General features: G+C 36.7%; 1 protein-coding gene across 2 annotated transcripts in view; it reads right to left on the minus strand.

The window, feature by feature from the left end:
- Positions 1–27912, minus strand: part of UNC13C (unc-13 homolog C) — a 706036-nt gene that overhangs the window by 85882 nt on the left and 592242 nt on the right. For both annotated transcript variants that reach the window (XM_027553963.1, XM_027553962.1), the window contains 3 exons: positions 25501–25578; positions 21405–21482; positions 6687–6775 (listed from right to left, as the gene is read on the minus strand). In XM_027553963.1, coding sequence (XP_027409764.1) covers positions 6687–6775; positions 21405–21482; positions 25501–25578 — 245 coding nt within the window. The remainder of the gene's footprint in view (positions 1–6686; positions 6776–21404; positions 21483–25500; positions 25579–27912) is intronic.

The following is a 27912-nucleotide window of genomic DNA, read 5'->3' on the forward strand; positions in this document are numbered from 1 at the left end:
AAGAGTTGGACATGACTGAGTGACTAAACAACAAGAGCAGCAAATAAATGCAATTAAACATTAAGTTACTTATTAAATACACTTTAACCCAACACAGGCAGGCACTCAAGAAAGATTAAAAAAAGATTTAACTAAGTCTGTGAGGTGTAATCTGTAGTACTATTGTTTTCATTCTTTATATCCTCCTACACCAACTTTGGTGGTTTCTAACTAAACAGCAGAAAATAGTAGAGATTTAAATAGTGGAGACTCTGAGCATATTCAGTAGTCCTCTGTGTTGTCTGTTACTCTCAACTTCAACAATAAGTGTAATTATAATACACACACTAGCAGGCAAGAAAAAAGCCAGTTAGGATACTGAGGGTAAATTAATCACATCTTGGGAATGGTGAGAAGGAGTTACCAGGTAATAATAATAAGGTAATAACCTGTACTGTATACAGGTCAAGAAGCAACAGTTAGAAGCAGAAATGGAACAATGGACTGGTTCAAAATTGGTAAAGGAGTACGTCAAGACTGTATATTGTCATCCTGTTTATTTAACTTAGATGCAGACTACATCATGCAAAATTCTGGGCTGAAAGAGTCACAAGCTGGAATCAAGATTGTCAAGAGAAATATCAACAACCTCAGATATGTAGATGATACCACTCTAATGGCAGAAAGTAAAGAGGAACTAAAGAGCCTTGCCGGGGTCCAGCCCCGGTGGATCCAGGGAATTCGAAGCGGGGACGGCGTTGGCGAGGATCAGGAAATAACTGCTTAATTAAACTTTAATTAAGGATATAAAGAGTAATAGAATAAGGATAGCTCAGTAGGAAAATTCAGTGAAGAAAGAGGCTGAATAATTCAGCCAGAAGGTAGGAGAAAGAATGACATGGTGAGACCAAGTTTCGGTGAACAAGGCCCGCACTTTATTTTCCAAAGTAGTTTTTATACCTTAAGTTATGCATAGAGGATAATGGGGGAAGGGGTAGAGTCATGCAGCAAGCCAGGCTTTCTTCCTGCAAACTTATCATATGCAAAAGTTTAGGTGATTTGCATCATCTTCTGGCCCGGAGGCCTTTTTCTCTAAAGGTGATTATTCTAAAGTCAGGCGCCAGCCTCCAAAAAGCATTAGATAAAGTTGCATTCCTACAGAGCAAAGGTGTGGTGGGCTATAACAAGAAAAAGAATTAACTCAAGGGTCCCAGGTTACAAACATTAAAGCTACTACTTACACCAATTATATTAATCAATACACTGCCAGGGACACAGCAGGTAAGGGATATGGAAACTTAGCAGCAAACATTGGCCCAACAAGTGAAAATCCCTTCACCAATACAATTTCTAATCAATCTTTTAACTGCTCAAAGGAATCTGTATTTAGACAGTTTAGAACATCTCATGCCTCTCACAGTTGGGAGGCTCTGAACAATCACGTGTGGCCGGAAAAACCTATTCAGGCAGGCTAGAGGATTTCCAAAAGAGTTTGTAGGTTGAAACACTGTCACACCTAGGAATTATTAACTGGAGCTGTAAGCTAACTCTTTTTTCAGAGAGAGGTAGTGGGGGACAGCCCCCCGTAAAGTCAGAGGTGTAGGTGAAAGCACAAAGCAGAAAGTAGGCAGACTCTGGTTTTGGGGGTAGATGGGGGACTCCTGAGGCTCCATCCCGCCTTTGCGTATGCCGAGCCTCCTTCCTCATGACCTTTGTCATGGGCGGAGTTCCTTACGCTGGCTCCCGGCAGCGATAGAATTCCAGTTGAGCTATTCCAGATCCTGAAAGATGATGCTGTGGAAAGTGCTGCAATCAATATGCAATATGCAATATGCACTCAATATGCAATATGCCGGCTCCCGGCAGAGCCTCTTGATAAGGGTGAAAGAGAAGAGTGCAAAAGCTGGCTTAAAAACCAACATTCAAGAAATGAATATCATGGCATCTGGTCCCATCACTTCATGGCAAACAGATGGGGAAAAAGTGGAAACAGTGATAGATTTTTTCTTAGCTCCAAAATCACTGTGGACAGTGACTGCAGCCATGAAATTAAAATGCACTTTCTCCTTGGGAGAAAAGCTATGACAGACCTAGATAGCATATAAAAAAGCAGAGACATTTCTTTGCCAACAAAAGTCCATATGGTCAAAGCTATGGTTTTCCAGTAATTGTGCATGATGAAAAAGTAGCCTGAACACCAAAGAATTAATGCTTTCAGATTGTGGTGCTGGAGAAGACTCTTGAGAGTCCCTTGGACTTTAAGGAGATCCAAGCAGTCGATCCTAAAGGAAATCAACCCTGAATATTCATTGGAAGGACTGATGCTGAAGCTTCAATACTTTGGCCACCTGATGCAAAAAGCCGACTCATTGGAAAAGACCCTGATGATGGGAAAGATTGAAGGAAATAGAGAAAGGGGTGGCAGAGGATAAGATGGTTAGATTGCATCACTGATTCAATGGACATGAACCTGGGCAAACTCTGGGAGATAGTGGAGGACAGAGGAGCCTGGTGTGTTGTAGGCCATGAGGTTGCAAAGAGTCAAACATGACTTAGCAACTGAACAGCAACAAGAAGTAGCAGTAGGTACTTGAAGCAATATATAGGAAAGGTAAATCATGCCGGAAAACTAGGTCATCAGTGATTCAGCTGAGTGTATTATTAAGCACCTTTGAAATAGCTACTTTCTTAGAACTGATTCTTAAAACAGTGAATTGAGGTGGAGGCTTGACTGAGCAGAAGGTATGATACTCATGATCCAAAAATGTACAAACAGGCTCCTACAACAGACCCATATGGTAAACACCCACCAGAAGACAGCTCTGTGTGTGGGATCAGACATATGGAGGAAGGATTACCAGAGAATAAGAGAGAATGCTCTTCTGCTGCTGCTAATTCACTTTAGTTGTGTCCAACTCTGTGTGACCCCATAGACGGCAGCCCACCAGGCTCTCCTGTCCCTGGGATTCTCCAGACAAGAACACTGGAGTGGGTTGCCATTTCCTTCTCCAATGCATGAAAGTGAAAAGTGAAAGTGAAGTTGCTCAGTCATGTCTGACCCTCAGGGACCCCATGGACAGCAGCCTACCAGGCTCCTCCGTCCATGGGATTTTCCAGGCAAGAGTACTGGAGTGGGGTGCCATTGCCTTCTCCAAATGCTCTTCTACCCTACCATTAATCCAGGCTGAATCAACACTGGCATCTTACTGAAAATCTTCTGTCTCTATCAACTTTTGGTAAAGTCACCTAAAGAGTCTTTTTTTCTATCTATTTTCTGCTTGAAAAGTTTTTATTAATCAGTAGCGCTTCAGGTGGCTCAGCAGTAAAGAATCCACCTGTGATGCAGAAGACACTGGTTCGAACCCTGGGTTGAGAAGGTCTCCTGGAGAAGAGCATGGCAACCCACTCCAATATTCTTGCCTGGAGAATCCCATAGACAGAAGAGCCTGGCATGCTATAGTCCAAAGAGTTGGACACAACTCAAGCAACTGCACGCACACACACAGTACCAGAAAATAATGACAGACTCTATCGATCCCAGGGTCAGGAAGATCCCCTGGAGAAGAAAATGGCAACCCACTCCAGTATTCTTGCCTGGAGAATCCCATGGACAGAGGAGCCTGGTGGGCTACAGTCCATGGGGTCGAAAAGAGTCGGACATGACTGAGTGATTTCATTCATTCATTCATTCATGAGCACTTGAGAAGCCACAGAAGACACACAGAACTCCTATGAAATGTTCATGATTTTTAAAATTTATTTAATCCAGCTGGCCACTGGTACCAGAGATTAAAAGAAGTGTAATAAACCAAAGAACTAAACTGCAAAATATGTGCGTAAGCATAAACCTGAGTGGCAAAGGTTTAGAAAACATTAAGACATCATTAAGATATCACTGAGGTTTTATCTCACTTAGTCTCAGTTCCCAGGTGGGTTTCCTATGCATGTATTATAACCCAGAGACCCAGGCTTCAGATGTTTGGTTTGGCTTTGGCCTGGCTTTCCTGAAAAAATCATCCTGCCAGCTACATAGAGTAGAATAATTTAATTGTGGGTTTTAATAACAGCAGATGAAATAGATTTGGGGCAATTAATTATGCACTTAATTTTAAAACTCACAACCACTAATTTACACTAAAAGAAAGGTGGACTCATACTGAAATTATCCAGTTTGACTCTACTGCATGATCAAACTGATCCTTATGGACTTCTCACCTACCCTGAGTGTGAGATACAGACTTGGTTGGTAGTGTGGAAAATAAATCCATGGCAACAGAATAAGATAATTATTCTTTTTATAAGGGAGGCCTAAAAGCTCAATACATCAAGACTGCATCTGGCTCAGCATCTAAACTGTGAAGGGGCTTTCCACGAAGATGATGAACACAACTCTGATACTGAAGAGGAGTCCAAGCATAGGACTTTCCTTTGCTTCCTTCCTACATTTGAGAAAAAGTATGATACTTTGTGTCTTTTTCTTTTTAGTCTTTCTGATTTAAGAGTGGCAAAACTAATCAGCAGATGTCTGTTAAGTATGTGTTTTTCCAAAATACACAAATAAGTCATGACTAGACTCCAACTGAGCGACTTCACTCTCATGCATTGGAGAAGGAAATGGCAACCCACTCCAGTGTTCTTGCCTGGAGAATCTCAGAGACGGCAGAGCCTGGTGGGCTGCCATCTATGGGATCACACAGAGTTGGACATGACTGAAGTGACTTAGCAGCAGCAGCAGACTCCAAAGAGACAGCTAGCCCTCTTTTTAAGAATAAATTTCAATCTTATTTGAGAACTGAAGTCATAGGTTAAAATAATAAGTCAGTATTTATTGAACTAACACTTAAAGCAAATTCTGTATGAAATTAATGAACTTCTTAAAAGATGTGTTTGATTTACCATTATATCCAAGAAAACAAACAAACCAGCCAAAGAATAAACCTACTTAAGAAGGCAAAAGACCCATACTTCAAAAACTATAAGATACTGATGAAATAAAATTGAAAATCATACAAATAGATGGAAAGATATACTCTATTCTTAGATTGGAAGAATCAGCATTGTTCAAATGACTATACTACCTAAGGCAATCTAAAGATTCAATGCAATCCCTATCAAATTAACAATGGCATTTTTCACACTACTGAAACGAAGAAAAATTAAAATTTGTATGGGAACACAAAAGACCTCAAATAGCCAAAGTATCTTGAGAAAGAAGAACAGAGCTGGAGGAACCATGCTCCCTGACTTTTGACTATGCTACAGACTATATTAAAATACTACAGTAATCAAAACAGTATGGTACTGGCATGAAAACAGACACAGAGGTCAGTGGAATAGGACAGAAAGCCCAGTGATAAACTCATGCACTTATGGTCAATTAATCTCTGACAAATGAGGCAAGAATATACAATTGAAAAAAGATAGTCTCTTCAATAGACCATGCTGGGAAAACTGGACAGCTACATGCAAAAGAATGAAATTAGAACATTCTCTAACACCATATACAAAAATAAACTCAAAATGGATTAAAGACCCCCAAACAGGGTACTATACATAAATCTCCTAGAGGAAAGGAAGGGAAGAACACTATCACAGTGGTATTTTTTGGATCTGTCTCCTGAAGTAAAGGAAATAAAAGCAAAAATAAACAAATGAGACCTAATTAAACTTAAAAGCTTCTGCCCAGCAAAAGAAACCACGAACAAAATGAAAACACAACTTACTGATTTGGAGAAAATATTGCAAATGATATTATTGGTAAGTGATTAATTTCCTATTTTAACATTTGCTGATGAGATGATGGCTTTTTCCTATAAGACCAAAATGAAGTTTATCTAGAATGAACTTCTCATTCTTTAGAACCACACTATTAATAAGCAAAGTTAATTAATGGGAAGAAAAAGACATAACATAGATGTGTTAGTAGTTTCCCATGAGCTAATTGCATTAACATTTCTAAAGCCTAAAACATAGCAGGCTGTCTTAATTCAGTTATGGGGTTAATAGTTCAGTTCTTTGGAACCACACTGGTATGTATGGCATGAATACAACTCATCCCTGTCATGCATGTAAAGATTTTCTCCCTGCCTTTCTTCCTTCCTCTATTCCTTCAACAGCCAATTGCTAAGGTCTACAAACCAGAATTTCAAAGAGGAATGAAATGTCATTTCTGCCCTTAAGAAACATACAGTAATGAGAGGAAAACAGGCAAGTGAACCAGAATTTAGAGTGTAGTGTTGTCAGTGCTCCTCAACTGCAGGATACTCAGAGTTCTGGGGAGCAAACAGCAAGACATCACTATAAAATTGCAGGGTCATGGAAGATTTTCCAGAGGTTCGGTTCAGTTCAGTTCAGTCGCTCAGTTGTTTCCGACTCTTTGTGACCTGAATTGCAGGGGTGCCAGGGGTGCCAGGCCTCCCTGTCCATCACCAAGTCCCGGAGTTCACTCAAACTCATGTGCATCGAGTTGGTGATGCCATCCAGGCATCTCATCCTCTGTTGTCCCTTTCTCCTCCTGCCCCCAATCCCTCCCAGCATCATAGTCTTTTCCAATGAGTCAACTCTTTGCATGAGGAGGCCAAAGTACCAGAGGTGGTGATGCTTAAATTGAGTCTTCAAGTTAAATAGATTTAGACAGTCAGAGGAGAGAGACAGCACTAAAGACATGATTATAATACATTTGCATAGTAATTACTTAGTCCACTTACCTTTCACCATAAGTGACACTGAGCTCATCCAGAACCCCACTGAGTTTAACCTGAAGTTCTTTTAGAACAGTACTAGCTTCAGGGTCTAACTGCAAAGAGATCATAAACAATATTACTTTGGAGTTCTGAGAAAGCATAGCTTTTATTTCTTAGAAGCATGAAGCATTTTGCTTATTATAAGGTAAATTTCAAACAAACATGGCATACATATCCTTTTTTCTTTCTTTAATCTTTGAAATAAAATGCAAAATTTAGAAAATTCTAATAAAATTAAAAGTTTTTACTATGAAAAAAATTGATTAAAATGCATAGCATGCATACAAAAAAGAGCTATAGAGCAAAGCCTTTGTTGGTTATAGCAGTGGGATGCAAGGCATGACAAAATATATTACAGAACATGGTAATTTCATGACTTAGAAAATTGGTCATATGTTAGTTGAAAATGTGTGTTGCTTGAAAACATTTTCATCTGTAATATCCCTGTAAATAAATAGAACCATTGAAATTTTTTTAAATTGCTAAAAATTAATTTTTGCACATTATGTTGTATCTTAGTGAAGGAGTTTTCATATTTTTTCAAGTATAGAATTAAAAGTAATAGATGAACAATTATCCTCTTGCTCCAGTGTGTTTCTCTATAGGTGATAGGCCTAACTTTTCTTCCTAGATGCCAATTTTTAACTCAGAGTTCAAGATTTAAGTTTCTCATTTTATTTTATATATATTTTTTAAGTTTTTATTTTGTGTGGGGGGAGGGTAAAATTATTAAATCAAGATGACATATTATGTTTATTCTTACAATGTAAAAGCCAAATTCTTTTTATCTGATTTCAGTTCTAAAATAATATTAATCAATATTAGAAAATAACTTACACTATAAGTAAACACAAACAAATAAAACACCAAACTGTTAATGTGGCAGAATTTTTTATAATTACAGTGATGGATGAACACAAACTTTACCAGCATTTTAGAAAATTTTATCCTTTGTTAATTATATTTTTGCAAGCTAGTTGTCAAAATAGGATGACATATATCAGATGTATTGTATCTAGCGGATAGAAATTCATATAAAGGGAAACCTAGAATATTCTCTGAAATTTAAACCAATCTTCATTTGAGTCTTCAGAAATTCAGTTTCCTATCATTAGTACCTATAGTTCTTGCTCAAGTTGGTCTATTATTGAAGAGAGGGGCTTAGGATAAAGACAACCTTGGGGAGTAGAGCAAATGAAAGAAAGAAGGACTTACTACAAATAAGAGAACCTAAGAACACCAAATACATGTATGACACAAATCAATTTAAACTCCTGGAAGCTAACCCAGCATCAAAAATTGTCCCTAATAGAATACACGATCATAAATCCTACAATCCTCCAAGAAACTTTTCTAAAACTAAGAAACTATTAGGAAAAAGTATTATCTATACACCTCACCAGCTGCATTGCTCTATGATATACTGACATGACTAAAAACAGAACAGAAACCAAAAATCCCATTTAACATCTGACACTTTACTGGTTATATCAAACCAATTCTTAATGTCAATTTTCACTCAAATCTAGGTGATTTTAGCATTAGTTAGTTTCTGCCCCTTTATCAGAGTCAGTGCTGTTCTTCTGGTCTATATCATTTTCTGCTGCTGTCATTAGAGATTATCCGCATGTGCATGAGCAAGCTTAACACATATAGATTTCTCTAGAAGTTGGAAACTTACAATAACCCTAAGCCTCATACTTTGAGAGTTACATTGAGCTATAACCAGTAGCAAGGCAGTAATTCATAAAAAAATAGATATTGCCTATTTTTATCTCTGATATTGATATGCATTTAAACACAATTAGTGTAATAAACTGTATCTCCCAACCCTTAACCAAGAAAACATATGTGGATTGTTCACCTCAATCCTAGGAACCAGGAAAGCTGATTATTTTTTTGAATCACATGTTTTTGCTATTATCCTAATATCAGTTTTAACCCAACTTCACTTGGATAAAAATGTTCACGAACAGAAAATGAGAGAAGACCTCCCAAAGAATTTTCTCCAGGTCCCCCACTCCTTGGTAAATCTTGCTGAGGGGATAGGTGGTTGTTCTGCCCTTCCCCACAAAACTGCCACCTCCAACAGCATGGTTTTCTTCAGGAAATTGGGCTGCTTCTTAAAGTGTATATTTTGTTCCCAAATTAGTTTGATATACACATTGAGTTACCTTATTCACCTGTTAATATAATGACTTTAAAGTCATACAAAAATGGTTAAATAGCTCCGTTGGGTGAAATTATCCTATTTTCCTATGAATCATTTTAGTCTATTTTAGGTATTTTGGGAATGGAAATTTCCTATCAAATAATTGGTTATTACTTGAAAATCTGAAACTGTCAAACTACAGCAATTTAAACACTGGCTGACAGTTTTCATTTCCTGAGAGAAGCATGAGTTTTTAAGTGGGTGAAGTCAGAATGCCTCTGTCATATAAACAGGAAAAAAAAGAAAAGGTTTGGTTTTAGTTAAGTATTTTGATGTTTATTTAAAGCACACCAATAAACCTCTAACTACAAACAGTAATTATGAGGCCAATATGTAAATTGAAGATCTCTTGTAATAATAGTGGGCATAAATATCATACTCATCCTAATTATAAAACAATCTTTTTGGCCAGCAAATTTATCGGTTCTTGAGTTTTTCTGCATTTGTTTGAGTCCAAATTGAGAAAATTTTCCTTACTCCTACAAACTCTCTAAATTTTATAGGAAATAATTTCTTATATTTATTAATTGATTATATATTGATTATTTATTGCCTAAATTCCCAATAGCACATTTTACAAATTACTGGCCACTTTGGAAAGATAAAAAGCAACCTAATTTTTTTTTTAATAAATGTTTAAAACTTAACCTAGTTCCTTAAGGAATGTGAAATCAAAAATAATTTGCACATTCCTATATTGTCATTTATAATTATTAAAATAAAAAAGAGAAACAAAAAATTTCAAGCATTCAAAAGCCACAATTAAAAAATTTTTAAATAAGAAACTGTATTAGTAGGTGTACATGAACACCTTGGCTGGCAACAAAATAAAGTAAAATATTAAGTGACTCCATGTAAAGAGGAACATACTCCATGAAAATTTAAGAATACTGGGTCAAAATCTGAATTTATAGTACAGCTTTCACAACAGATTTTATCCACACTTTGAAAAGTTGGGGAATTCAAAAATTTAGGCCGGATAAAGGGTGGTTTTAAAGGTCTGATTATAAAATATTAAAAAAAAATAAAGGTCTGATTGAACCATGGTCATGCTTACATTGTATTTGAGTTTTCATACCACTGAGATAATTTATAGCATTGAGCTGTGGTGATATTAATGAATTCTCTGGAAGAGATAGCTAGTAGGCAAGGTATCTTTGAAGTTCTTTGTCCTCAAGGCTCACTTCCACTTTTCTTTAAAAGACAATTTACTTATCACCTTCTTTTGCAAATCTGACCCCATGTGTCACTAACACCGGGCAGTTAGTGACTTTCATTTGTGCACTAATTGTGTTCTGCATTATCACTGTCTACAGGACAGTCTCCTTAACTGTTCTATAAATCTCTCTCTTCCACTAAACTCTACCTGACTTAACTTTCTCTCCTGGGTATCTGTCCCTGGAAGCCTAAGAATACATTGGCCTTTATTTTTACAGTATCAAAGAGTCTGGTCATTAGTCTTGTGGGTGTCACATCCTCTTCAAGATTTTTTTGCAGAAAAATCCTTCAGTAAATGCAAACTTCACTACTACTTGGGCAGCAAGTAGCATGAAAAAATGCTTTCAAAGGTAATTGTGATATGCAGAGTGCTCCTTCTTCTTACATTGATGCTTTGCACTGACTTATTAACAGAATAGTTTTGCATTTGAAATCTTTCATTCCTTAGCAACCACATGTTCTAGAGCTACCAAGTTAGTCCTAAATTTAAGTGTTTGAGTCATTGCCAGACCATGCCAGATTATATCCTGATATTTTCTTGGTTCCAAAAATATGATTACCATATCCCCACTAGAGTTTCTTTCCCCAGCATAAATTCTTTCCCTAAGGGACCTAACAGTATGTTAGGTATGTTATTTCAGCCTCTTGTAACAATGATTGCTAAACCAACCATTAACTTCTTACTAATATCAATAACCTCAGAGATTCAGATGACACCACCCTTATGGCAGAAAGTGAAGAGGAACTAAAAGGCCTGTTGATGAAAGTGAAAGTGGAGAGTGAAAAAGTTGGCTTAAAACTCAACATTCAGAAAACTAAAATCATGGTATCTGGTCCCATTACTTCATGGGAAATAGATGGGGAAACAGTAGAAACAGTGTCAGACTTTATTTTTTTGGGCCCCAAAATCACTGAAGATGGTGATTGCAGCCATGAAATTAAAAGATGCTTACTCCTTGGAAGGAAAGTTATGACCAACCTAGATAGCAGATTCAAAAGCAGAGACATTACTTTGCCAACAAAGGTCTGTCTAGTCAAGGCTATGGTTTTTCCTGTGGTCATGTATGGGTGTGAGAGTTGGACTGTGAAGAAGGCTGAGTGCCGAAGAATTGATGCTTTTGAACTGTGGTGTTGGAGAAGACTCTTGAGAGTCCCTTGGACTGCAAGGAGATCCAACCAGTCCATTCTAAAGGAGATCAGTCCTGGGTGTTCATTGGAAGGACTGATGCTAAAGCTGAAACTCCAATACTTTGGCCACCTCATGCGAAGAGTTGACTCATTGGAAAAGACTCTGATGCTGGGAGGGATTGGGGGCAGGAGGAGAAGGGGACGACAGAGGACGAGATGGCTGGATGGCATCACCGACTCGATGGACATGAGTTTGAGTGAACTCTGGGAGTTGGTGATGGACAGGGAGGCCTGGCATGCTGTGATTCATGGGGTTGCAAAGAGTCAGACATGACTGAGCGACTGAACTAATACTGAAAGATACAACTAGTGTGTTGGAAAGGGTCTTTAGTGGAAATTTTATTCCTTTCCCACAGTGTTTATTACTATGTCATTTCCTTTCTCTTTTCTATAAGCTGCTAAACTGCCCTTTCTCATGTTCAGCTCGTCAGCATTAGGGTTCTATTATTTGCTCATTGAAAGAAATGTAGATTAGGAAGGTCCCCTGGCCCTTATCTTTACAGTGTTCAAAATCTGGTCATTAGTCTTGTGGGTGTCACACCCTTGTCAATATTTTTTTGCAGAAAATCCTTCAGTAAATGCGAACTTCACCACTATTTCTATAAAAAAAGAAAATGTAGAATGTTATTCAACTTGAGTTTCTTTTTTTTTTTTTGCATTTTGTTTCCATCAAATATCCTGGTCTATCTTCAGTTCTTCCATTATTATTTTGATTACTCCAATGTATAAATCATACTTAAATAACATTTATATTAACATAAAATGTAAACAAATTTTAGAAGAAAAGCCCAACTTATTTATAAGTACTTTTTCATTGACATCTAGCCAGTATCTTTTTCTTTTCTTGATCTTCAAACTGTACAACATAAGTGTAAAATTAATTCTCTTTTTATCTCTTAAATATTTATTAATCCTTTATAGTGTGGTTTTGGCTCTGGATACTCCACTGAAATATTCACAAATCACCAATGATCTCTTAATTGCTAAGACCAGTGACTTTATTTATCCTACTCAGACTACATTCACACTGCTGTTTACTCTCTCTTTCAACCTCTTTATTCCCTTGCTTCTCCAGAGACTACCTTCTAGATTTCCTATTTTTCTGTCTATTTGTCTATCTCTTTGGTTGACTTCTCTTCTTCTATATATTCATTATATATTAATGTCTTCAATTTTTCCTTCCTAGTCCTCTTTTTTCCATTCTATAGTCCCTTCTTGAGCCATCACATTTATGCCTATGGTTTCAACTCCCATCTCTATGCTAATGATCTCCAAACCATCACCAACATCTGTAACAGGATGCCTGAGCATATTCTCTCCTATTAACCTTTTCCACTTTGATGACTTCAAGCTCAACCTATCAAAAAGAGAACTTGTTACCTGCCCAACCTTAGTTTCTCTCTCTTCTTATTGCCTCTGATTTGATTGATAGCATGCAATCGTTTAAGGCAGAATTTTGAGAGCCATCTTTGACTCTTCTCTCCTTTTTTCCTTCCATATTTACTTGAATATCAAATATGACTGATAACATTTATGAAATGTTTTCTCCACCTGTCCTATTCTCTTCATTTTCTGATGCAGAATTTTTCTCATCTGAGCTATGTTGCAATCATCTCCAGGTTGTGTTTGCTGTTTTCTCACTTCTATTCAATCCTCCTAACTATTCCTAGAGTTGTTTTAATAAAGCCAAAATCTGATCATGGCACCTGCTGACCCCTCTACTGACCTTCAACCAGGCAAGTGTTTCAAGGATTTCTTATAGCCTTATCTGCACTCTTACTATTTCTTTTATTTTGAAAATATCACTTTTCTCCAGTCCTTCTACTTGACCAGAATTTATCCATTCTAAAGTACCTAAGTCAACTGAAAATAGCTGGTTGAGAAACCAGTGAAAATTCCCTAGTGAATTCGGCAGGAAATTACTCTCCTTGAAATGCTCTAAATCACTTTCTAGACCTATAGCATTCGGCATGGATACTATGGTATGTTGTAAGAAATAAGGAACACATGGTTCTCTCCATTACAAAAAAAAATGCCCTAGATCTACCAATGCAACTCTGTGTTTACTTTCTTTTTTTATTCCTCATATGAGAGAACCTCCCCAAGAACTTATAAGATTGTTTTCAGAAATAGACTATGACATTTTTGTGCCATTCAGATGTGAATGAAGTGTTATGCTAGAGGTACCAATTATATAAATTCATGCTCCTAACCTCTTGCTTTCAAAAAGTGGCAGAACATCAGTAGCTGTCTCACATCCTAATTAAGGAGAATATGCAGTAAAACCAACTGTCATTTTGTTTCAAACCAACTAAATATCTTTGAGATATGTTAAGTTAGGTTCTTCAGACTAGACAACTGAAGGGAAAAAATGCCTCATCTTGTATAGTTCATTCAATATAGTTTTGAGTTAGTGAATGTATGGCAAATTGTTATTTTTTTCTATTTCTATTTCTCTGAACTTTTAAAAATACCTTCAAGCCTTATATGAGAGACATGACATTCTTTTCTTTAAAACTTTTTTTTTTTCCTTTTCACCTACGATACATACATTAACCTTATACTCTATGGATTGCTAACAAGGTTCTTTTCCTTATAATTACAGATTGTTAGACTAGAATGAACCTCAGAAATCCTATAGTCCAGTTATTTCCTTCTTATGGATGGGAATAATCAAGGTCTAGATAATGTGTCATTCACTTGACACATTTGGAGGCCACAGGAGGATGAAAAAGCGATCTAAGAAACTATATTCTTTTAAGAAATTCTCTGACTGTGGTCATTAAAAAGACAAAGAAGCACAATAACTTGACTGGGAAGGAATATGGGGCTTATTAGCTCTACCTATTGGCTGACTATGAATTAGGACAGAGTAGGGATGTCAGGAATAGAAGAAATGAGACACAAACTTTATGTTCAGATTTTTTTTCTGTAAAAATTGTTTGCCCTGTCTCACTCCGTCTTTGCCTTTCAGTTGTTCACATTATTGAATCTCGCCACGGTTCAGCAGTGTGAATAGAGTCTGTTCAATCAACTGAACTGACGACCTGTCAGAGTCAGCAGAATGCCTTCAGTGAGCCATCTGCATGAGGTGCCTGACGGCCACTCTGCCAAGTAGAAGAGGGACAATTGGCTGGATTAGAGAAGTAAAGTTTTACTAAGTTTCTGCATTGATTTATGGCTCGTTAATGCAGTCGTAAGCAATTGCAAGGGACCCACAATAAGACAATACAATAGGTCTATTATAGAAAATGGCAGTTAAAGTAAAACTCTGTTTCTCTCCCTTCTGGCTATGGCTTGCATTCTCTCCCCTGAAGTTTTCTTAAAGTGCAGAGGAAGTTTAGTTAAGATGCCCAGTAGCATGGGGGTGACCCCGTGCTGTCTGGAGAATGAGCTGGGAAATGAGGTCAACAAGAAGAAACTGCTTGGGTCTGAATTTTATTTTGACATGGATCTGCCACCCAGAAGCCTCTCAGCCTCCAAGAGAGCACCTTTCCTTAATATTGCCAGCTTAGCAGTTAGCTGAACTTTATGTAGTAGGAGTGCTAGAATCAATCATATTTATCAAATCGCCTCGATGTGATTTGCCCTTTTGGCCCTCATTATTCTCTTAGTTTTCTATTAATTCCAATTTATTAACTCTAATTGCAGAGTGGTTAGGAGGAGAAAGAAACCAGGTAGCATCTTCAGGCTGCCAAAATAAAGGGCCAGCGCTTAAAATTCAAGTTTTCCATTCTTGAAGCTAGAAATATCTGCTTACTTTTACGGAATTCAGCCAAATACATCTCACCTTTGAGTTTTATTTACACAATAATAAGCCACTTTGAGTTGATTCTTTGAATTATTGTGGGATAAGATGTAACAATTACAACTCTCCTTTGAAACACGTATTTGCAAGTTTAGAAATGGGGGTTCCCCTAATAAACCTTATTTTTTTAATTGTGCTGACTTCCCTAATAAATTCAAAGTTTTCTGAGGGTGGGGGTCTACATTTTATTAATTATTGTACCTCTGTAGTCTAGTAAAAATATACAGCTCATAATAGGTGTTCAGCAAATCAATAATTTGATGAATGAATTAATGAAGGAGTACATTCTTCTTCATGTTTAGCACGCTTTTATCTCTCTTTTTCTTGAGGCAGTCAGCCCAAGGGTAAGAGGTACTTAAAGTGGTTCAGGCAGAAGAGGAGGCATTTGTCTTCTAAGAATCCCTTTGCCTGAGCCCAACAGGGAGCTCTGCTCTGACTGTTGTTTTACAAGGACTCACTCCTCCTTAAGATCCTTGACAGCAAGAGCAGTTATTTAAATATCTTTATTTCCTCTCTCAACTCTTGTCATCCTACAGAAAATAGACACCAGTAGACACTTTAATTACATGGGAAGAACTTGGCAAATTTGCTTTAGGAAATAGTTTGGAACTAACAGGAAGACATAATATGACCAGTTAAAATTGACTACTTTATTATCTAATGACATCTAGTACCTACTTTGATAATTTTATTTTCTAATTTATTTTGTACTTCTGGAAAAGAGAAATCATGGATGGCTTCTCATTTAACATATTAACTAGAGAGTTATATCTGTTTACATTGAGAAAAGGTGAGACAAGATCAGAAACCTGAACATAAAGTTTTTAGGCTTTTTACAACTATAACACCTCCTTTAATAAAATTATATATAAAATGTAAGCATAGAAGTCCAGAGTTTTAAAAATGCTGGATATTTGTATAAGACTGCAAGTTAGTCACCTGTATTTTGAGATTATTATATTATTTAATCCAAATACTTCCCTGTCTATTGCATGCTGTCTCAAGATCTGTTCAAATACACCGAGTCCAGTGTGTTCTCAAAATTCAAAATATTTTAAGTAGGTGGGTTAGGAGACAGGCACAGATAAGGCATAAGGGTATTCTCAGCCATTACCTAAGTATCTGGTAGCTATCCTAAAAGCAAACAGTATTAATTCTTACAATGTGGTCTCCTAACCAGTACCATCAGCATCACATGGGAATCTGTTAGAAATACAAGTCATGTGGCCCAACTCCAGATCTACTGAGTTGAATAGTCTAGGATGGAATTCAGCAATGTGTGTTATAATTAGCTCTCTGGGCATTTCTCATACCTGTTAGTTCAAAGACTACTGGCACGAAGTATTATTTCCCTTAAAGAAGTGGTCTTCAACCCCTGTAGCCCAGAAAGTAGGAAATAACTTTGCTAATTGAAATAGAACAGAAGTCAGTTTCTATCCTCTCTGATCAGAGGTTGCTTAGCTGAAGGCTGCCTCTGTATGGCTAGTAAGTTTTACAATGAATTTCAATCAGCTACATGTGTTCACTTTTAGACAGATTCAGTTTCTAATTGACACATCAAATTCATCATTAAAAAATGAAGAGAAGTATAGTTTGCATCTCTGCCACAAAAGATAATTAAGTTGCTCATTATAATATGTACATTTTTAGGATAGGTGGATTATGTCTCTGATTCCCAGCCCTGTTCAGGAAAGTTTAAACAAGGTAAGATGAGTCAAGAGATTTAATCCTTCTGAGACATATCAATAACAATAATGTTGCTGTAACACCTACTTGGTCTGCTCTGTGGTCAGCAAAATGAGAGAATTTAGCTAAGTAAATATCTGCCCTCCATTTCTCCTAAATGTATTAATAATTGGCTAACTTCTAGAATTTGAAGTATGGTTAATAGGATAGCAGGCCTATGAATAATTATAGATTCTACTATTCAAGATTATTTTATCATCACAATATTGTGAAGGAGTAATGAACCCTCTGCTTACACAGCATGGTCATAATTCTTCTAAACCAATTACCAAAATGCAAGTTAATAACCAATATCTCATAACTTTCTGGAAGGAAATTAAATTTGGGATTATCTGATTTTCTTTTTCATGTACTTGTGCAAATTAGATTGCAGATCAAGCAACTACAACTAAGTCCCTTCTGTAGACTGTAGCAATATGTTTTTATGAAAAATTGAATATAGGACTAAGTATTTATTTGCAGTTGATATATACTCATGACAAAATTAAGCTATTAAAATGAATATACAAAAATATATCTCTTTTATTTTTGAGCTATTTGAACTATTATAGAAAGAAAGCCCCAGAAAGATAAAACCACTGTTAATGACTACATGAAAATTATTACCTGGCATTCTGATGATTGTTTTGCTGTTAGTGTTACACAGGGACAAGTAATACCATACGGGAATTGTGGTGTAAATGATTTAACTTCTAGCTCAAATCAGTCCCTACCACAGTTTGGTTATTTATCTGTTTTACTATAGTGATTCATAAAAGTGTATAAACTTAAGTGTATGCACTTAAAAAAAAGACTCTGGGCCTCATTCCTAAAGGATATGTTTGCTTCATAGTTTATGTGAATTTTAAAATTCCTGTTTTCTAGAGTAATCAGAAAGTCATCAAGCCAAAACACGCTCTCTTAATTTGTAAGCAGACTATAAGAGAAGAAATTTAGTATTTGTTCTTCTCTTTTGATTCTTTTTTCTAAATAGGGCATTGAAAAAGAATGTGCCTACAGGACCCACAGGCTACTGTAGGACTGCTCAAGTGGCTGTATTTGGAGTTAGTGTCAACAGCATGACCCCCAAGCCTGTCACAGCATTAGGCAATGTTTCCATCTTGGATTCCACACATAGAGTGAATTAAAAAAAAAAAAAAGTTTTAAACATTCTTTCTTTTTCCAGGGGGAAAAGAGATTGACCCTGCAAAGAAAGAGCAACTGTCCCAACAGTGGTTGGGTCAAAGCAACGGAGAGCTACAGCATCATGCAACCAGGCCTGCTAGTGGCTGGCACTTTACAGACGGTCCGAGAGGCCAGCCACGCTATTGTCAGAAGCCAACTAATGGACACAGGGCATCAAAAACTATTTTGAGCAAAATGCACAAGCGATCATTTGCTAATTAGTTTTCTGTAGCAAGAAGTGCACATCCTAGTACAGATGGTGGGGCACAGAGTAAGAAGAAACTCTTAGAAGAAGGATAAAATCTAGTTTAGAAAGTTTTCCTTAGCAAATAGTCGAGGTTTTATAACCAGTCCCCTGTGAGGAAACAACTGGGGATTGGCAATAGTACAAACACACTGTCTTATCATTAAAGGCCACAAAACATGCCTATATTAAGTGCTGTATATACTTTGCGTATCAAAAGGCAAATTTGTTTTTCTCAATAAAATCCTTTTTCATCTTTATGAAAGACTCAAGTTAAGGAACCATTTAAATATTGCCATATAGATAACTAGAATGAAAGGATTCTATTATATTGAGGTTCTGGAGGCTCACTGTAGCAATCAGCAACTCTAACATCATTCTGTGTTAAGATAGATACTTTCTGGGAGGCTGCCTGTTACACTCAGACCTGGGTTCAAGTCAAGCTTCTTCCTCACATTTCCTCAACCCCTACACAAAACTGGCATGGCCTGCCTACAGATTCTTCTTGGTAGCACAAGATGAAAATAGAAAAGAAAAACAGAAAAGAACTTCATAGAAAGGGAGACAGAAGAAACACAGAAAGAGGGTAAAGAGAGGGAGGAAAGGGAGAAAAAATATTTAAATTAGGAAAAGAAAGGAGCTAGGGTCAATGCTGTCCCTCTAACAGATTCCATTTTTAGGAGCTAGACATTCATTTAATTTGTTTAATTGATTTTCACTTGAAATTTTGCATGAGGAGTTTAACATTTGGCATTGCAAGAGTTATAAAGGGAGAAGGCACCCAGCTCAGCTCATCTTCCATCATTTTATCCAATACAGTTCTGTGATATAGTCACAGATCTGCAACTCAATTTATCACACGAAAACCTGTACCTTTCAAATGGGCAATTTTATCTGAAACAAGCAGTCAATTTTGGTTGGTGAACAAACCACCCCGCAGCTTTTTGGTTAGCAGGTGGCTTGGCCCACACAGCTTCCTTTAAATACAGGCATAATTTGTCTGGTTAACATTCAGCTCAGCAGTATCTCTCTCACAGAGTTCAACCACAAAATAGTAATGACATAGTAGCAGCATTAGGAGAAATTTCTGGAAATGTGGCATTTCAAATATAACTCTATCCTCAAATGATTTGTGGTCTTTAAAATTCACTAAAGCGAGAGAGAATTTCCCACAAAAAAATTAGTATTTTCTTCACTACTTTTCAAAACAGTAAGTGGACTTAAAGTCTGAATACAAAACATCACTAAATTAAAAAGGGAATCTCCAGCTATGAGCCCCAAGTGCTCACCTGATTCAGCAAAAGAATTTTAAAAATGAGATTGATGCCCTCAAACCAGGCAAAAACCATTACCACACTTTGGGGAATGAAGCCTTATTTTATATAAACTAGACTGAGAAGGCAATGGCCATCCACTCCAGTACTGTTGCCTGGAAAATCCCATGGATGGAGGAGCCTGGTAGGCTGCAGTCTATGGGGTCGCTAAAAGTCGGACACGACTGAGCGACTTCCCTTTCACTTTTCACTTGCCTGCACTGGAGAAGGAAATGGCAACCCACTCCAGTGTTCTTGCCTGGAGAATCCCAGGGACGGGGGAGCCTGGTGGGCTGCCGTCTATGGGGTCGCACAGAGTCCGACACGACTGAAGTGACTTAGCTTAGCTTAGCTTAGACTGAGAGAGCAGTGGCAGCATAGCTCAGAAAAGTTCATTTTTGAAGTTTTGTACCTTCATCCATGTATCCTGGTGCTTCTTATTTGTAGAATGCTAAATAATAGTTCATTTCTCTAAAGACTGAGCCTCGGGAATAATGAAAAAGACTTTGGGGGTGAAAATGTATACATGTCTTTATGGGATTAAAACAAACATCATGTGTGAAGTCGGGGCAGTTGGATAAATTGGGAGATTGGGATGGACATATACACACTATTGATACTCTGTATAAAATAGATAACTAATGAGAGCCTACAATATCAAACAGAGAACTTCAGTCAGTGCTCTGTGGTGACTTAAATGGGAAGGAATTCCAAAAACGATGGTGTATATGTATAGGTGTAGCTGATCACTTTGCTGTATAGCACAAGCTAACACAACATCATAAAGCAACTCTACTCCAATTAAAAAAAAAAGCATCTTCAGCCTTATCAATTTAGAAATGAATGAGACCTTGGCTTTGAAATCAAACCTAGCTTTCCATACATCTCACGCACTTACCACAATAATTAGGAACTGTGTAAATAAAACTGTAAACAAAAATATCCCCTCATCCTAGCCACCCTCGGGATTGATTTTCAGAGTAGGTGGTGGGAGAGTGACAGCTGCATGGCCTTCCCTTGCGGCACCGTCTCCAGTTCTCAAGCCCCCAGATGTTCATGTTGGTTTGTGAAATACAAGACTGTGGCAGCTCAAGGAGGCAGGTGCCCAGCTAATATTTCACAGTCTGCCTGATCCAAACAAGCAAGTGAGAACAAGTAGGAAGTGCAATGGTCTTTGGGTTTGGAGGGGAAACAGCCAGGTAAAGGGTAAGATGCTTACTATAACAAACCTCATAAAAGAATCTTTCTCCTTCCTTCTTCTGCTCATGGAATTGCAAGTCAGAGATGTTAGACAAAGACACAACACATTACAGACACAGTACACAGCACAGTTTTGGCAGAGATTTTTGAGATGCAAAAAATAAACCAGCGGTACATCAAAAACCACTAGTGCCACAAAGCACACCGCAGAAGAAAATCATATCAAGTTGACACTGCACAGAACAGTAAAAGGCATCTGCGATGGTGGGGCTTCACAGATCATTAGCATATACATAAATATATTTAATTGTGCACATATGACTAAATATATACATACACACACATACTACAAGAAGTTATTGACCCATCTTCCTTCTCCTACTCACACTTCTGATGTATTTACTGAATTATTGTATTGTGGATAATGATCACTTTAGCTGTTAATAGCCTTTTAGATTGTTAGCATGTCCTGTTCTGTAGTGAACCCATGTAAAAACTTGATTCTGTCACTTTTCGTAGCAAAGAAATATATGCTGCCAATGATCTCTAAGGAGATATTTAGCAACTGTAGGCATACAAAGGTACTCACCTCTTTTCCTCCCATGGATTCAAACACTTTTTCCAGCTGAACCCGCAATTGTTGAATGTTGTTCATCAATATACAGGGCTTTAAATAAAACAAACAAAACAAAAAATTCATTAAATTACTGAATGCATTGGCCTTCAATGTAATAATATACAGCTATCACCAAAATCCTATTCTATTTGGCAAATAGAACAATTATGCCACTTTAAGATTACACTTTTTAAACAGTTAATCATAGAAGAGGGAATATATAGCCACTTTGGGCAATGGAATTTAATACTGTACTTAGTAAACCATTGGAGACTTACTACTAGAATTGATTTACTCTTAGCAATGTGGCATTTTATACTTCAAAATTAACCAAATTCCAATTTTTTTTAAAGATTTACTTTAAGAAAAACAAATTAGTTTGAACTATCCTGTTGTTTCATTGTTTCAAAAGCTAAAACATCTTCTAAGTTTCAAAAATGAAAACAAAAAACAAAAACCCTTTCCAAAACCTTGAATAAATTCTTACTATCGGTAAAGTCCACACTCTGGTATTGAAGGCCCTTAGTTATACAGCTCCAAACCATGTTTTTCTTCTCATCTCCCCCTACTATGTTATGAGGAACTCTCAGCTCCAAGAGGCTTATTCCCCACCAAACGCCTGTGCTTTCCGGGCTTGGTGGCTTGGCTTAGCTTGTGGGCCTGTCACTTGAACCTCTTCTCCTATTTGAGTCACTTCCATCATTCAGATTAGGGCCTTCATTTTCCCAGATTGTATCCTTTTGTCACTTGACATTTGTTTTATTTAACTTCACAACTGAGTTGCTTTTGACTGTCTTGCCAGCTGACCTTAAAAGCACTGTATGTACTGCTGTGTCTTTTTCTGCTTTCTCTTCCAGAATACTGTATAGAGCCTCACACATAATACATGCTTTAAAAATGTTCCTTGACTTCTTTTCAAGGAGGCAGAGATATAACAATAACATAAAGATGTAAAGCTTTGTGAAAGGGCTAGATGTGTCCTCAGAATAGTTGAAATTAATTTATAAGAGAATTCAGCATAATTATGGAATAACTTAACATTTGCTACATGCTGATTCCGAAGAACCAGCATATCAGGGGAAGAAACGAGTCAAAGAAACGAAAATGGATATGCCTTCCAAGGTGCTGGGAAATGAGCCAATAATGAATCAGAGAGAAACCTGCAAAGGACTTCCAGGACATCAGAGAGGTATTAGTGCTCATCAGTGGAAAGATTTTATCATTCTTTTAACCACATTACACACCTTTGAAGAACTTTCTACTTGACTCTTAAAGTGACCACATCCTAACTTGAACTTACAAAAACAATTTAGAACTTCTATTCTCTTAATTTCAGGCACTTAAATATTTTATTTTTATAACACAGATTTATCTCCTATAGATTCTGTTCAGTAAGCTGAATCACAGTATTCTACAAAGTGATTTGATTGTCAGTTGAAAGTCTCTGGCTCCAGGTCTAGTCCTTTCTGTAGCATATATGATCAGATTTTCAGGATTTCAGATTCTTGACCCAGTGTCAACAAACTGAATCAAAAGAGCTTTATCCACTAGGGGACGGGGTCATTGGGTTTTTTTTTTTTTTTTTCCTTTTTCATTGCAAAGGGGAAAGAATTAAGGAAGAGCACAGCTCTTAATAAGCAGCAGGAAGACTCCATGGGTAAAGGTTGTATCATCCTGCTTTCCATGGTTCTAAGTTATCTGGGTAGACTCTGATTGTTTGATATTAGCATTCAAGCTTATCTCTGTTTTTGATACACATAACAGGACTTTAGTTCTAGCTTTACACATTAAACCAACTCCAAGCCTTTTTAATGAAATAATTTCCAATGGAAAAGAGCTACCGAGAAGCAAAATGAACAAAGACACTTGGGCTCACTTGGCATAGATTGCTATTGATCTGAGTAAGGCTACATATAAAAAAAGAGATGCAGTTATCCAGAGGGAGATAAAAAGAAATATGAGACATTCCTCTTTGATTAAGCTTCCGCTGACCTTGACATGTTCAAATTTCAATTTAATTGAATCAATTTATCAAATCACTACTGAGAATTGAATTACACAACTCTACCTTAAACTTAATCAGGGAACAGCTTTTACTTACTTCTCTAGTAAATGAACAACAAATAAACAACTAAAATACCCACAGTAAAGGGAACATTAGCCTGATTTCACTAGTGGGTTGTATTTTTTAAGATCCCACCAAATCATGTTTCTGAGTAGAAAAAGATTTTTTTAATAAATCAAGTAATTCTGATTTAGATACTATTGCTTTGCTATAATGTGGAATGTGGAAGAATGGATTAAAAACTTGTGACCCATTCCAAATTTAAAATGTCACAGAAGAAAAAAAAATTATTCTGTCACAGATATTTTGTTTAACTGTCATCTTTAATTCTGAGCCCCTGGGAAAGTAAATATCACGGTCATCTCTTAGGTGTCTCTCTTTAAAAGTTTCCAGTGCTATTTTCAGATAAAATGGGAATATTGCCATAAGCATACAGAGAAAACAAAAAATAATTTTCAATGTTCTTGATATTTAAAGATATTTAAAAATTTATATCTGAAACAACAGTGATACTTACACACACAAATGTGCAAAAGCACTTCTTTAATCTATCTTAGCTGAAAGCTTAAACTAAGTAGCTGACTGTTATCCTTTTATGGAAAAGCTAAAATAACACTTGGCATTTAAATGAAAGTCTAAGACTTGTCAAGACATCAGTAATTAGGAAAGAAAAGCATTAAGGAAGGAAAAGTAAGCTTGTGTGCTATCATATTTCAATGATTTTTTTTTCTTTATAAAAATTTCATTTTGAAAAGTATAAAATATAAAGAAAAATACAGAGGATAATATAATGCTGATTTATATTTTTCATATTAAAGATAAAATAAATTATAAATGTCAAACATAAAGTAGAAGTCTGCAAGGGCTTTTTAAAGCTATTTTTCCTTTCTGAATGACAGGAATCGGCCTTGATAATTCATAGCCACCTTTCAAAATCTTCAATTTTTGATACCAAGGAAGTCAGAATCTTTTCTGAAATTATCTGGCACTGTTTTGATTTTCAACATATTACTTTTCAGCTGTATTATAAATTTAACTATAACTAGATGCTTTCAATAAATAAATACTCTATCTTGTCTATTAGAATATTTGTAATCAATGGCAATTAGAAATCACTACTGAGATATCCAGGCATTTCAATAAAATTTCTGGGCAGCATTTTTACTTAAGGGAAAGGAGAATCTTCTGGGACCCTCAAGAACTGTTAGGGCTGACTTATCTTAATGAGCTGTCAGCAAGAGGTCAATGAGGTTTCAGCAAGCATTCTCTTTAAGATTTGCCAGATAGTGGGAACTGATTTTTTGACAAAGGAAAAAACCCTGATTTTTCTCTTAAAAATCTAGTACTGACTTTTAAAATATTTTTTAATGTTTTAAAAAATTCTTATAATGTTACCAACATATTTCTCCTAAAATTATTATGGTGAATAGAAAGATTTTACCTTCCACCATAAAATAACATTGATTGTATTCCAAATTACTTTTGGTTTATTTTACTTCTCTTTATTCCTTTCATTACTCTGTAATATTGGCTTAAATTTTATCAACATTTGTCAATCATCCAAAAAATAAGACGGTAAGTTAATAATTCAGAGTATAGATCAGTATCACTCCTTACTTTAACCATTCTTTCCAATTTATCTGAAAACTAAAAGAATAAATTATACTCATTTTGGTATCGATGCCAAAACTACACTATTTGGTGTGAACATTGAACTTTTTAACTCCTAGGTCCCAGCTCCAGTGTTTACAATGATGTGGGTTTTCAATTGTTTTTACGAGTCTTACTCCTTATTGTCATGGAAAACCACAAGCTGACTGGCACTGAGATGCTCTCAACCTTCCCCTGAATTCTATTTTATACCAGTTCAGGACTACTAGAAAGCTTTCTAACAGTCTCCTGAGATCTCTATTTTTATCATCTATATGAAAACAGAAAGAAAATTGCTTACTTATATCAGTTCTTAATTGAGGACTATTTGAAAATAGAGACATTTTTACTTACCACATTTTCCTTATCACAGTATGAACTGAAATCACTTGATACAATTGCAGCATACTGAAGTAGTACTTTATTGATGGTCTAGGGAAAAAAATTGTGAAATTCATTCAGGTAAGTAAAACTTTATATGTACACATATATCTACATATGTATCTATCCCCACAAACACACACAATCCGGGTTATGTTAATCAGAAAACTTCAAAAGACTTTTTCAGATGAACAAGGGTCAGCAAGTGAGCTCAATTGCTCAGTCATTTCTGACTCTCTGTGATCTCATGGACTGCAGCCCACCAGGCTCCTTTGTCCATGGGATTTCCCAGGCAAGAATACTGGAGTCGGTTGCCATTTCCTTCTCAAGGGGATCTTCCCAACCCAGGGATGGAACTGGAGTCTCTTGCATTAGCAGGCAGATTCTTTTAACCACTGACCTGGGAAGCCAAACAAGGGCCATGCTGCTGCTGCTGCTAAGTCGCTTCAGTCGTGTCCAACTCTGTGCGACCCCATAGACGGCAGCCCACAAGACTCCCCCGTCTCTGGGATTCTCCAGGCAAGAACACTGGAGTGGGTTGCCATTTCCTTCTCCAATGCATGAAAGTGAAAAGTGAAAGTGAAGTTGCTGAGTCTTGTCCGACTCTTAGCGACCCCATGGACTGCGGCCGACCAGGCTCCTCCATCCATGGGATTTTCCAGGCAAAAGTACTGGAGTGGGGTGCCACAAGGGTCATAGTAGTGACTAAATCTACACCTTTGCCAAAAGAAGGATTTCAAACTTATATTTAAATGACAATTTGTAATATTTCTGAGTACATTTGGAAGACAGTCCACACGCATCCATTCTAATACAACCAGCTCCATCACAAAATGATTTATTTCTAACTTAAGACTCAGGAGGTATACTGTTTGGTGGTACCGCCTCTATGCCTGTATACTTATTACCTAATGCCCCCAATGACTTTTTTCTTTTCCTGAATGATTGATACTTTATGCTTTCATTATCTGGCATGATTTCTAGTTGGCATCTCCTCTTCACCCCAACATACCACACACACACACACACACACACACACACACACACACACACAGCTCTACCATGACAAAATTCCTTGTGGTGGTTCTTTTTTCAACTTTCTACAGTATTCCTGAATTATGAGTAGGGTCAGAACATACCCATATGTGTCACTTAGCAATGAATATTTTCAATGATACAGAGCCTTACTAATAACAAAGAACACCTCTTAAGACCTAAATTTCAGCTTTTGTTGCATCACAGTATCTATTAATTTACCATTAATATAGTAAGTTATTTATTGATGCAATATTTGCTAAAAATACTGCCTAATCTTCCCCTCCTTGGCTTTTTTAATCCTAATTCAACATTTTCCTTCTCTATCTAATAACTCTTACTGAGACTAAGGATGCCCTCTGCTTCCATTAACTATGCAAAAGTAGGGAAAATGAACAAATTTCATTAGTTGCATTTTGTTTTAATTACTTAAACAGATATTGATGTGTTTGTAGGCTACTGCTATTTCTTACAGAGTTTGAATCAAGTCCAAAGTGGACATGATTTTCTTAGAAGAGAGAAAGCAACAAGAGAAGTAAATAGAGATCATCTCTTTTCGTAGAAAAGCAAAGACACAAAAGCTTTTTTATGTACATTCTTCTGAATTTTCTTTGTGACTCAAAATCAACTTGGGGAGATAGTCCAAGAAGTTAAGCTGAAGGAGAGATGTATAATTTGCAGACCTGAAGTCACAGAACGTGACTATGAACTCATTTATAGACTTTAAAAATCACAATGAAAACCTGAAACCTGAAATTAGGGCTAACAGGCAGAAAGAAAATCAATAGTTCGTGGAAAGAAAAGAACATTGTTGCTCAGTCATGTCCGACTCTTTGCGACTCTATGGACAGTAGCCTGCCAGGGTCTGCTGTCCTTAGAATTCTCCAGGCAAGAATACTGGAGTGGATTGCCATTCCCTTCTTCAAGGGATCTTCCCAACCCAGGGATAGAACCCAGGTCTCCAGCACTTCAGGCAGATTCTTTACCAACTGAGACACCAAAAGTGAAAACATGTATCAATTTAAATAGAAAACTTGGCTTTGAAAAATATAACATCTTATCAAGAAGTAGACTAACAAATCTAGGAAAACAGGTGGTGGATCAGACTAAAGTATTTTCTAAATGCATCTGTTCAAATTTTATTTTAGACTTCATGTTGAAAATTACTTTGGGGCTTACCTAATGAGTGCTGATTTACTCATGCATATGAACACTACTCTCAGTTTATAGGTTCTTATGACAGTGTCAACTGCAGGAATCAATTCACTATATTACAAAATTAAAAACCAACAGAAGCCTGCCTTTAGGAGCTTGTTGCATCTCAGACTATCATGTGTTCAAGATTTAGTT

The sequence above is a fragment of the Bos indicus x Bos taurus genome, chromosome 10, assembly GCF_003369695.1.
Source record: "Bos indicus x Bos taurus breed Angus x Brahman F1 hybrid chromosome 10, Bos_hybrid_MaternalHap_v2.0, whole genome shotgun sequence".
Taxonomy (NCBI): Eukaryota; Metazoa; Chordata; class Mammalia; order Artiodactyla; family Bovidae; genus Bos; species Bos indicus x Bos taurus.